This window comes from Plodia interpunctella, chromosome 2 (genome assembly GCF_027563975.2).
Source record: "Plodia interpunctella isolate USDA-ARS_2022_Savannah chromosome 2, ilPloInte3.2, whole genome shotgun sequence".
Lineage (NCBI taxonomy): Eukaryota > Metazoa > Arthropoda > Insecta > Lepidoptera > Pyralidae > Plodia > Plodia interpunctella.
In genome coordinates, this window is record NC_071295.1 from 2,053,271 (window position 1) to 2,066,440 (window position 13,170).

Sequence of the window (13,170 nt, forward strand, 5' to 3'; positions counted from 1 at the left end):
AAAGGGTTAGCATTTATGAATTCCCTATTTTGCCAAACTAGGTACTTAAGGAAAATTATTCCTAAAAAAAAACTTTACCTTTATAAAACATTTTTAATTAAACTTAAGAATATAAATTCGGCTTTTTTTTTCATGTTTACATTTTTTTAAATAATAAAATCACTTTCTCCTGGCGATAATTATATGATTCCGGGGAGAAATTTTAGGATCAAACACTGGATGTATTGTGCATGACAGACCTGAAATATAAATAACAGGTATTATTCAACTTATAATTGTTATATATTCTAGTCATATTACATTCTTGTGATTCTTAATAAACGATCTCATACTTCGGCTATATGTGCCAATTTATATCACCTCACATTTATAGGTGCCAAAATGTAAGACTAATATTGAGGTAGGTTTATGGGCTATTTGACAATGAGAGAAAATATATAGATTGAAGTAATTGTAGAGAAACTCATTAACTTCATAAACATGATTTAATGGGACATGTCAGGGACAATGGGTTTTTTTATTTATTGATAAAAATAAATCACAATTTTCTACGAATTGTGAGCCTACTTTTTTTTTTGTAATTTATGAATATGCAAAACATCCTGTTCCTGCATAGTTTATTATTTCTTATTGTAGACTGTTCATTGTCTAATAAATAAATTGATTCACAGCCGTCAAATAGCCAAACAATTAAATGTTCATTGAGTTCAATTAAAAGTCAATGTAAAACTGTATGTTGTACAAATGTATATGTGTAAAGTATTTAATGTTAATATATGTATTTATTTTTTTCCTTTCATTAAAGACACTCGATCAATTGGTCGCAAATGTTGTGTTTTATAATACACCTAAAATTTCCTCGGGAAACCCTCTATATAAAAAAATACGTCCGGTGGTTTTTGAGTTAACTGCGTACAGACAGACAGACGTGGCAGGGGACTTTTTTTTTATAATATGTTAGGATACGAGTAAAACTGCCTGACCTGTATTAGTTACCGTTTCAGGGTTCCGAACTAAACAAGGAACCCATAGCTTTGTAAAGTCTGTCCATTCGTCACCTGCTTAACTCTGAAACTTACTAGACATTTGAAATTTAGGAGAAATATGCAACGTAAGAAACCAGAGGAGATAAAAAACCTTACCATGCTCCAACACAAACAGGACTCGGTCCAGTAATACCACAGTCTCGACTAAAGGCGCGAGTGCCAGTCGAAGTGTGTACACTGTGACCACGCGTCGCCACTTCTGAAGGTCGTCTTCGCCCTGAGCCCACGCTCGTTCACACTTGGGCAAAGTTATGTTCAATCTCTCTGTGGCGAGAGCACAATATCTGAAAAAATAAAAATTCTTATGTAAATGCAATCCATTAAAATAATATAATATTTTTCAAGATGCGCAAATTCATAGCCTGGCATGGCTAATGATATAAAATAGGCTCTAAGTATTTGAAATTGAGAAGTGAAATATGGAAGGAATATGGATTAATATCGTTCATTTGCGACAACAGTGTGACATTTATAAATATTCAATTTTTTGTTTTATTGAAATTCAAACTCGCGATGTCGCGATCTATTTTTCGGTAAAATCGCGGTATTTTTTACTTTAAAAATAGCCGAGTTACGAGAGAATGAGATGCAAATATCACTGTATAGCACTATCTCACTCGGCGATGCAGTTAGCATCAAGACTGTGACAGCTCAGTTGTTGTCTGTTGTTGCTAGTGTGAAGTGCTCCCGGCTTTCGCCAAAAACGTGACATCACGATAATATCAGCGTTTTTGTGTGAAAAGTAAGTATTTATATTATTTCTTTCTTCCTTCAATAACATGGTTCAACTTGTTATCACAGTGTTCGTGAAATTTTTAAAAAATATTAAAATTTTAGGTTATTGATATCACAGTTTTCTTGTAAAAAATATTAATTTCACTTAGATAACTCTTATTGTAACATTGAAGATGATAATTTGATTACACGTTAGCGAAATTTAATTTGGGTTATTTGTAGATGTGCTGATTTTGCCGAATAATTTTAAGTCAGCTTAAATATTTATTTCCACTTATTACACTGTATGTGCTAATAATATTATTTACAGATGGGGTCGAGGACCAAATTGATGTTAGAGTTAGCAAGAAAAAAAAAAGATGATGATGGTTGCGATGTTGTTTCAAATGATACTCGTAACATGGATTCTTCAGATACTCAAGAGAATGAAATGATCGGTAAGTATGCTTCACGACTATTCCGTACTTTGCGGCTTTAGAAACCACTATCATTGACATCCTACAATAGATAGTCTATTGTATGAAGGATGTCCGTGTATTGGTTTTGCATCGAGAGTAAAGTCTTTGATTAAAATATCGGTGTAAACTTTATTATACTTATTCATCGATTTCAGAAAATTCAGAGACAACTCAAAACTATCGCCGCCGTTCTAAATTTACAAGTTCATCGTCCAGTAGTTCTTCCAGTAGCTCCTCGTCATCATCTTTTGTAGAAGGTCGGTAAAACTTAAAAGCTAAGTAACCAAAACAAATTATTTGCAAATTTTGTATCCATTTGTTATTATGTATTCTTTAATTTTCTTGCGCTGATAAGTTTTTGACTGCCTGATAACCTAAAGTGTACCTAAATTTATAACTTTACTAGAATACAAATCATTATCCTCTTATTTATACTTCTTGGCAGATAGCGATGACTCAGTTAAAGATCCAGATTATCAAGAGTTACGTGAAAAATCAAAATTCAGATTTACACTAGCTGAATTTAGTGAAATTCCAATGACATCTGAAAGGAACTCTCAAGAAATAAACCAAAATGAAAACATGTCTACCGTCGCAATAAATGAAAATACACTACCACAAGATTTATTGTATCAGTCAAACATAGCTACAACTGAAAATCAAACTCCAAACTCAAATGAAGATGAAATAGTTTAGACGCCTACAAAAAAGGGAAACAAATGGCCAAGACAGGAAAGTTATTGGAAGAAAAATGTTGCTAAAAATTTGAGAAATTGTGGTAAGTCCTATGTATCATCTAAAACTAAAATAGTAATGCCTGAACGAATACTTAAGCCCCCTTGTAAAGAAACCTGTAAATTTAAATGCCGATCCCTCATTAATGAAACCCAACGCCAAGAAATTCTAAATGATTACTGGAATTTGGGTGATATTGAAAGACAATGGTCATTTATACTTCAGTCCATTGATGAAGTAAAGCCAGTACAACGTTATGTTAGAATTGATGAAAATAGAACTCCAGCACCGAAACGAAACAATAATAATGCATTCTTTTTTACTTTGCAAGGCGTAAAAATAAGGGTTTGCAAGGACTTCTTTCGAAACACTCTGGCAATAAATAACCGACCTATAGAAACTGCACTAAAGAAGAAAAATAAAGATACAAACATCTCTTTAATCAAAGATAAACGTGGGTGTCACTCTAACCATGCCCACGTAGATGACAATGGTGCAAAAGGTTTCATTGAAGCTATCCCTAAAATTGAATCTCACTATTTGCGAGCTAATTCAAAAAGACATTACATTGACGGAAGTAAGACTATTTCGGATATTCACAGAGACTATGTAGAACAATGCAAGACTAATAATGTTGGTTTTGTTAATTATATTATGTTTTATCGAATATTCACACAAGAATTCAATATATCTTTCTTTATCCCTAAAAAAGACACCTGTGAGTTTTGTGAGGCTTACAAAAATAGCACTGAAGAAGAAAAAGAAATGAAGAAGGAAAGTTACTTAAAACACCACCAAGAAAAACTTTTATCACGAAATGAGAAGGAAAAGGATAATGATGATAATATAGTTGTTGCAGTTTATGATTTACAGGCAGTATTTCAGTGCCCTAAAGGAGAAATATCTGTATTCTATTACAAATCAAAACGGAACGTACTGAATCTGACAATTTACGATATTAAAAATCACTTTGTCGAATGTTATGTATGGGACGAATCACAGGCTCATAGAGGTGCCAACGAGATTGCCACATGCGTTTTTAAATATATAAAAAATATTTCAGAGGGTGGCAAACCAGTTGACGTTGTTTTTTACTCTGATAATGCTGCTGGACAGCAGAAGAATAAGTTCACGACGGCTATGTATTTTTATTCTGTGCAGAACTATCCAAATATAAAGTCTATCACTCATAAATTTCTCATTAAGGGGCATACCCAAAACGAAGGCGACTCAGTTCACTCTCAGATTGAACGGCATGTGAAAAGGCAGTTGAGATCTGGACCTATATATACCCCTGAAGGTTTCATAGGCGCCATAAAAGCTGCCAGAAAGAAATCTACGCCGATTCACGTCAACGAAATCTGTTATAGTGATATTTGCGATTGGAAAGCTGTAATAAGTAAAGTAAATTTCGTGCTTCAAAAGGATGAAGATAAAAATACCATTAAAATTTCAGAGATAAAAGTGTTTAAGCTCCTGAAAGATGAGCCTGATACATTATACTTCAAAACTTCTTACGCTGAAGAATTCAAAAGAGCTATCATAATAAAAAAGAAGGTTGATTTTAACTTTCCCCTCAAGAAGGCTTTTGACAGAAAACCTGGTTTAGCTGAAAAGAAGAAAGAAGATATATTTTCTCTGCTGAATGGTAATCACATTCCTGAATACTACAGATCATATTTTGAAAGTTTGTAGCTTTTTATTAACCTGATTAATTAAGATAAGGAGTACTTTTTTTGTCTGAAGACTGAATTAATATAGTTTTTGTTAAAAGTTTATTATTAGAATTTTTAATTTTGATATCAGTATTTTTTCATCTTTGATGATTCTGCTAACGTGCCATACATGATTGTGATAATTATTGTAAGCTTTTTTTACTAGGCCAAGCTTAGTTATTGATTGACTGTTGAATAAAGACGAAAAGAAGTTATATGTGATTTAATTATGTGCCTTATTTTAATGTCTTAATTGTAATTGAAGATCTCATCATAAATATATTTCTAAGTAAAACTTGTTAAGTACTAGTTACCACTATTTTGATATTTCATATTGCTGTTATATTAAAGAAACATTTTCGATATCAACGTTTTATCATTTCATGACTCAACACGATGCAACTTAGTTTATCATCTTCAACGTTACATTTCATTATAACACATCAAAAATCTTGCATATTTCAGGAAAATGGTGATAAGTTTTCTCTTTTTTTTTTAAACGTATAAATTATGGGTATTCTCTTTGTAAACATACGATGACTATACATAATTAATTTGTTCATTAGTTAACCTATAATACGTTCTAACAGAGTTAGGTCGTTCGAACAGTATTTAAAAAAATAAGATCGTTCAAAAGTTTAAAAGTTGTTTCCTGTAAAGTTGGGGTTTTTGAGATGTCACATTGTCGTCGCAAGTGAACGATATGTTTATCTAACAAAGTTTCAGTTTTCTTACCGGTGAAAAGTCAAGCTATTTGTATGCTTGATACTCCTCACTGGAGCATGTTTCAATTTGGGGTCATTGTCCACTAATATTCTTTCGAGAGCTGCTCTGTAAGCATGTACCTGAAAATCACATCAATAAATTAGATATCAAGCCAAAATCTTTACCAGCCTTATTGCTATACAGCCTCCTTCACTGCTTCTTCAATTTATGCAAAATCAAATTAAATATACATTATACAAAACTATCACATCATCTTACACAAAAACACAAGTACCTTCAAATCCTGATAGTCTCCTTTCACCAACCTCTCACAGTAAACCTCGATGGCATGGCAAGCAATCTCTCTGCTCACAAAAGACAGTCCATTATCAAGAGCTGCCAAATATGAACTCATTGGATACCCTGTGTTTCCCCCACCACAACTCAGCTTCATATAACAACAGCCAACAACACATATGTACTTGACTTTGCTGGAGTTCACAAAATATTTAAGTAATAATGGTCCCAAATCTCCACAAGGATGAAGACCCACTAAACCAAAGTTTTCCATTGTCTCTGGTAGTGATAGTTCATCCAGTTGATTGATAGAAGACAATGTGATGTTGTAATGGGTTGGCTGGTGAAGTTTGGATATGCTGTCTGCATTCAAATGCTTTTTCACTGTATATTCTAATTCAAGATCCAATTTTCTGTAACAAAAATAACTTTAGCAATGATAGATATTTTAAAGTGTTAAATTGTTGTACAAATAAGTAATATGTTTGTTTGTAGTTTTAGAAAATTCAAGATAAAATTGATAAATAATAAATATTACTAAAAAAAGATTATGATCTTAACATAATTAGTCTCTCAACATACATACCAAGAGTACAGACCTCGCCTCTTCAGTCAACTGAGTCTGACACTCTATGCCTGCAGCATGGAACTCATGTTTGTATGCCAGCATCCGCACCAGATGCCCCAAGCCTGAGCCAAAGTCAACCACAGCATTACAATCAGCATCTAAAGCTGTCAACTTCACTATATCTGCCATTAAACTAATCTCATGTCTCTTCTTAAGCTTAACATGTTTCAAAAACAAATTCTTTAACTTTGGATGTCCAAGATAATTGGAAATCGGAATCTTACTTTCCGGGTCAAACAGCCTTTTCCGTGACAGACTATAGGCCTCAATTGCTCTCACTAGAGCAAGAAACGACAGGGGTAACATGTGATTTGTGTGTTTTCCAGATATTATTGCTCCAAGGCTTGAGGCATCCATATTTTCAAACACTTTCTGCCATGATTTTGGTAGTTTACTCCAGTGATCGTCAACAAAGAAGTCCTGAGATAGGAATAAATCAAAGTCAAATTAATTTCGAATAGCTAGATAGATTTAGTTATGGAAGTGAATTAAAAAAGCTGTGATGTGATATTTACCAATACATAGAGATCCAATAGCCATTCATACATTTTTACCATTTTTAAAGAATTTGTTAGTACTTTTTTCACGGTTTCTTCGAAATTCATTTTAAATGAGGCCAAATATAGGTAAATAAAAACAGCGACACGTTTCCATTTACCTACTTTGTTTACAAATTTCTCTTTGACATTTTTTAACGTCTGTCAAACATGCAAAAGCATGGTATGCGTGGGGAATTATAAGCAAGCCAGCAAGCGACATACGGCCAGTCATCTGAAGAGTCTTGAAATTGTTTTCCATTTTAAGTCATGCATGACATGATCACCACATTCCAGGACATCTATAGTGAGAATTTCAGAGGCTCTTCGAAAACATTTTAATATAAAGAGGATGGGAATGGAATGGGATGCCATCCATATTGTGATATTTTAATAGGTGAGAAATTAAAAGGAAATACAAAATAAAAGTCAGATTTATTTTATTAAAACCTTTAACACTTCTTGTTATAACTAAGCCTACCCTACTGCTCTTCTCATACTTACTTATAAGTATAATTTATTATGTTTTTACCCAAGCGAGGCCGGGACGGGCCGCCAGTAAAATATAAATGCCATGATTTAACTTTAAGAAAACAAAAAATAACAAATAGAAAAAATATTCTTATCTTACTTTACAATAAATAAGGCGAAAATTGATTGTTCTTATTAGAAAAGCAAATTTGTACAATTTATAATAGTAAAATACTTTTTACACCTACTAATTAAAGGGCAACTAGGCCATGCTTCTCCAAAATATACTAGTTAATAATATGTACATACATATATTGAGCAGAACTCAATCAAATAGCATTTTGTAAAAACATTTTATATAAAAAAATCTAAATAGTACAAATAAATGAATAAAATATATTTTTTAAATAATTACTTTTAAAATATGTGTATTTATGACCCAGATTATTAAAGACTTTATAAATGCAAAAGTTCGAATGTATAATTAAAAACCGAAATTGAACATAGAAGTGCCACAAAATATGAGATACACATATGGCCCCATAGTCGCTGACAACAACAAAGTGGCCCATGCCCATTATTCATAGTTCCACATTTGAAGCGGGACTTCATGGCACGAACTCGTTTTCATTACGAATGCACATTTTGTAAAATAATTGATGAATATAACTAATGATGAATGAATACACAAGTACACAGTAAAAAACGAAACAATAGCTTTTTAGCTATTAATTTGCTCATTGTGACTGTGCATTATTTGTTCTTATGCGACACTACGGTCTTTATGTCTATGGCATTAATGTCTATGGAATGGTCTCGCTGAAGTAAAACTATAAAACAAATGACTAGATCCTGGAATGAAGCGATATCAAGACCTATAATAAGGCGGATACTCCTTAAAACTATTTTGTTGCTATCTTAACTTTATATACTCTAAGGCAAAACTTATTCAAAAAGCACGTGAGCCTTTGAAGTAAGCCCATTTCTGTGTAGGATTCATTTTTGCTTAAACTAAATTCAGTGCAAGAATGATCGTGAACGTTGGGAAAATTCGGGACAGCTTCAGTGCTAAAATGAGGGTAGTATGAAGCGTCTTCAACAAGGTCTATGTAATGATATTTGCTTGCGGCTTGGCGGATTCTCTCCTCCATCGAGCAAGGAGATGCTAATAGAAACCTGTATTTCTTCTTGTTTTTATGGAGTAACATTTCCGCGTTGCTGAGAACTTCGTCAATTTTTGTGAACAATTCATCAGTCGGGCGTGAACCGTACATGTACATAAACGTACTTGGCGCTAAACGGTACTTGTGACCGGTCTTTTGGTCTCGCCACACAGTAGTAGTGCTCTCAAGTTGTAATAAATACGTGGGAACACTGTAAATGTGTGTGGTTATTACATGAGTATGAACGCCGTATACACTTTTGATATCTTTGTGGAGACTGCACGAGAAGGGATAAATGCCGCCTTGGTGAATGAATCCGAAGAATATAGTTAGTAATATGTTGAAAATGTACCAGCTGTAACGGAATGTTTTCTTGAGTTTCCTAGAGGTGGGTCCGTCACCTTCGTTGGGGTGTAGATGGCTGCCGAAGAGGTAGACAAGTGGGACAAGGACAGGGATAATGAACCGTGCCTCCTGGTGCGGGATCAGAGAGAGGATGCCCACAGGGATGACGAGGGACAGCAGCATCAGGCCAGTGATGCTTTGGATTCTCGGCAGCTTGCTGTATTGACCTCGTATGAATCTGTAAAAACGATTTTCGATTTTGAAAAATGATGGAGATTTTCTAGTTTTTTGAATAAAATAAAAAGTTTATTTTGAATTGGTTTATTTTAAGCGGATATTGGACCTTATATGTGACAGTCTTGAATGTAATTAGGACCATGCTCAGATGAGCTGATGAGAATGATAAAATATGAATGTAATTCTAAGTTGCACTTTTATCACCTATAACTAGATACAATTTAAAACTAACACATGTGCAATATTATTAAACATACCTCATAAATAAATAGTGACTTTGTGATAAGAAATGATAAGGGTATACTTCAAAGTTCCATCTTTATTAAAGACCTGATTTTGTAACAACTAGTAGATAAGCCCTCAGCTATCACGAAATTGAGTTTTGACAGGTGATTCTTTGAAATTAACTCACATTGATAACTTATCTAAGAATTCGAAAATTGACCCAAAAATGTTAAAATGAGTAGAGGAGTAGCAATAGGTAGATAAGATTACAGACAAGCTATATACAGACTTATAGGATACAATACAAAGCCTCTTTCTTATACCTAAGGTATGTACTCTCCACACCCTGTCACACTACAGCATGAGTGACATACACACCAGAGGCAAATGGGAGATCTGTGCATGTTTCAGTCTGATGTTACCTCATGTTTCAAATTGCTATAGAGGGAGATAGCTTGCAGCTTACCTGTATGTGTGATTGGATAGGGTACTGAAGGCCAATATGCCTAGCACATTGAACAGGAGTGGCACATTCACCACCAGATGCAGCCACCAGGGATGTAGGCCGTGCTGCTTTAGATTCTTCGTGTCCATGTTGTATCTCAAAAAATTCAAAGGAGTCACAACCCAGTTATCCCAAGACAATCTAATGGACTCTAGTTCCCCCAGAGTGAGGTAGCCATAGTATGCAGAATCAACAAGTATAAATAGTATGACTGTGGGTATTCCACAGAGTATGAACACAAAGATTCTATAGTGGAAATCCTTAAAACCCACTACCTTAGACCCTAGGCCTCTGTGAAGCCAGAAAAATATAGGTGGGATTGCAAAACCCACAAAGGTGGGCCGGCTGAATATTCCTGCCACAACTACTGTGGCCAAAATAATAACATGGTTCAAGGAATGCTGGGGCAAGTGTGTCTTCAACTTAAATAATTTAACTTTTTCCACTGGGGATGTAGCCTTTTCATACTTCTCAGTCAGAAACTCATCATGATATATTATTCTATCGGTCTTGGCCATGCTTTGGGCAACCAATAACAGCAGGAGAGAGAAGAATATCATCTCAAAGGAATTTGAAAAACTTCGACAGCAGAAGACAAAGACTACATATGAACTGGCAAATATTTTTAAACGGCTTCTATAATTTTGACCGTAAAGGACACAGATTTTGTATAGACAATAATCATTTATAAGAGACAGGAGACAAATAAATAATCTTGGTATGACTAGTAAATAATAAGGGGTTTTTAAATCTATATCAAAATAGTACATGGTGTAAGGATTGGCTATGCGGATGAAGTGTATTGGGGGGCCCAATACCATTTTTGGTATAAGAATATTTCTGACTGGGAATTTTGGGTTGAACTCCCATGTTCTTGACACATCCACATTGAGGATATCTCCTGCAAATAGAATAGGATTTAATGTAATAAAAATATTAAATAACTTTGTGGAGCACTCTGTTTATTATTGAAAGATTACCAATTATGCCTTTTCAAGGCACAAAAAAAAACGAGAATTTTAAGTATAATATATTGGCTGGCTATATAGTGCATAATAATACTCGGTAGGTAATCAAAGTAGGTAACTATTATGAGCAATAACTGAGCTATCCCGATTAGAAAAGTATACCTACCTGCAATGACCTCCACATTCTGAAAAAATTCATCTGGGTGGATATATCCTCGTTGCGGAAGTAAAGTTAGTAAAAACCGCAAAATCACTAAAAACCAATACGATATGGGTAATTTCACTGGAGTTGTAAAAGCGATCGCCTTTAGAAGTTCTGCTTTTAAAAACATGTTGCCTACGCATATAAGTGCAAGCGAAGGCGACACCGATATCGGGGAATTGGAGGCTAGGCTATAATGATACCATCATTTTTATCGGTTCCATTTAACTAGTGATTATTTTTTATTTCAAGTACATTATTGTATCGTTGTCCGGTTCGTTTGCTTGCTGATAAGTAGATGTCGGGTCGGTCGGGGACTCAAAGGCTGGCTGATTGACATTGACATTATTCTGTCAAATATATTTTTTTTAATTTGGGATCGGCTGTAGTACAGTGTAGGTACGGTTATTTGCATGAGATTTGTTGGCAAAGCAAACCAACAAATCTCATGCAAATAACCGTACAACACTGTAAAATTAACAGACTGCACCAGAATGTAGGGTATCCAGCAGACAGCAATAGTGCCCATCAGCACTTTTTTATTTTAGGGTCCGCCAGAGCTGATACGACCACGTCGAACAGAGATGGGTAAAAAGTAATGGGATAACGATTACTTAAGGATTGCGATTGATTTTTGTAATCTTCGGAAAGGATTATAGGCTACACAAAAATATCTTGAATCAAAATTAAATTAAAATTGCGGGCATCTTTTCATCCGCATCCAAACAGGTGGCTTTTCATCCGCATCGGTTCAGCCGTCTGGCTGCTACATGGAATTAGTAGGTACTCCGGTTGTACGAAGTACTTACAAAATCCATGGGTTGCTACGATGCCACGGCAAACATGCAAATGCACAAACATTCAGTGTTTGTGTATTTGCAAGTTACGTCTGTGTAATTTTTATCTAAATAAAAATAATAACAAAATGAACCATGATATGATTTTATTATTTTATTATATTTATTATTATTGTGTTGTTAATACATTTTAAAATCAAGAATGAGCAATTGATATTATTGTCTTGACAAACTTGTCAAATTATCAAAACTAATAGATTTAATAAATCAGTTGTTATAGAAATCTATATTGAATACTAGGGCAAAATATATAAAAATATATTTGCAAAGTGCAGATACAACATACAATGATACAGATAGGTAGATATTTAAATATCATAAATCTGGAAATATCATAATATAATTAATCAAATCTGGAAATATGCAATGTGGCATAACATTGTGTCATAATGAAAAAAATGTATTCTTTTATACATTTTTAGTTAAAAGGTATATTTTTTCTTTCAATATCGTAACAATATTATCACTATTGTGTAATTTGTTATTGCCCAAAGTAATTTTTATATTACTTACTAAAAATGATTAGGATTTATTGAGCTCAATCACTTTTTAAATATATGACACAGATGCTTTACAACACAACACTGAGATTTAAAGACACTCCTTAATAATTTCAATCATTGTACAATACAGTTTTGCAGATGCAGACATTATTTTAATAAATATTGTGTTTATTAATCTACAACTTTGTACAAAAACTTGCAATGGTGCGCATATTTTCGTTTGAATTTAAAAATCTTACGATCTAAAATAATAAATACAAAAATATTAAATTTACACACAATATAACATATTTACATACTAATTGAATACACAAAATTATATCGACATCAAATAATTTAGTGCAGATATATTAACAAATTGAGATATCTGAATATATTTGTAGTAGCTTCATCTGCACTCAATCAAGCTAATTATCTCAAGGTGTTTATCAGTTAAATAGTTTTATTACTGCAGCACTAGACGATACATTACATAGTAAAAAATTAGGTGCAAAATGGCCACTCGTTGTACTTAAATAGTGTACTTTAATTTATTCCAAGATTAAAGAAAATAAAAATAAAATTGAATGAATCATTCATCGAACTGAAAAGTACAAATTTTAAAAATAAGAGCACATCATTTACTTAGTGATAATGCGAAAGAATACTGTTCAAATGCACTAGAATTCACTAGGTAATATAGTTATATATGCAACATGATATAGTCAGTATTTACGTCAATAAATCTGTACATATGAAGTCGTTATTATATACTCATCTATATGAAGAATATAGAAGCTAACTTAATTCTGCACTCTTCTCATTCTCAAACTACATTGCCTCACCACCACACCTCACAC

At 33.5% G+C, this 13,170-nt stretch overlaps 3 protein-coding genes across 7 annotated transcripts; 1 reads left to right on the forward strand and 2 right to left on the reverse strand.

Moving 5' to 3' along the window:
- Window positions 1-11: 11 nt before the first annotated feature.
- Window positions 12-7,011, reverse strand: LOC128675718 (uncharacterized protein). Of its 4 annotated transcripts, XM_053755304.2 has the most exons (7): window positions 6,835-7,011; window positions 6,544-6,739; window positions 6,291-6,381; window positions 5,690-6,104; window positions 5,425-5,534; window positions 1,143-1,330; window positions 12-239 (listed from the first exon to the last, which is right to left on the reverse strand). In XM_053755304.2, exons 1-7 carry the CDS (start codon window positions 6,922-6,924, stop codon window positions 160-162), a joined length of 1,170 nt encoding a protein of 389 aa, XP_053611279.1. In that variant the 5' UTR covers window positions 6,925-7,011; the 3' UTR covers window positions 12-159. The 4 variants fall into 4 exon arrangements, with proteins under 4 accessions (XP_053611279.1, XP_053611260.1, XP_053611288.1 ...); XM_053755285.2 differs by having other exon boundaries at window positions 6,291-6,739; XM_053755313.2 differs by lacking the exon at window positions 6,544-6,739 and having other exon boundaries at window positions 6,835-7,010.
- LOC128675685 (osteocalcin 2-like) lies at window positions 1,489-5,388 on the forward strand. 2 transcript variants are annotated; one of them, XM_064436723.1, is made up of 5 exons: window positions 1,489-1,788; window positions 2,092-2,218; window positions 2,395-2,496; window positions 2,685-3,017; window positions 3,306-3,404. In XM_064436723.1, the coding sequence occupies exons 2-4, from the start codon at window positions 2,092-2,094 to the stop codon at window positions 2,933-2,935; spliced, it is 480 nt and encodes a 159-aa protein (XP_064292793.1). In that variant the 5' UTR covers window positions 1,489-1,788; the 3' UTR covers window positions 2,936-3,017; window positions 3,306-3,404. The 2 variants fall into 2 exon arrangements, with proteins under 2 accessions (XP_064292793.1, XP_053611230.1); XM_053755255.2 differs by having other exon boundaries at window positions 2,685-5,388.
- Window positions 7,012-7,273: 262 nt separating the features above from the next.
- Window positions 7,274-11,293, reverse strand: PIG-Z (Phosphatidylinositol glycan anchor biosynthesis class Z). The gene is made up of 3 exons (XM_053755243.2): window positions 10,936-11,293; window positions 9,763-10,702; window positions 7,274-9,072 (listed from the first exon to the last, which is right to left on the reverse strand). Exons 1-3 carry the CDS (start codon window positions 11,099-11,101, stop codon window positions 8,229-8,231), a joined length of 1,950 nt encoding a protein of 649 aa, XP_053611218.1. The 5' UTR covers window positions 11,102-11,293; the 3' UTR covers window positions 7,274-8,228.
- Between the last annotated feature and the right edge of the window lie 1,877 nt (window positions 11,294-13,170).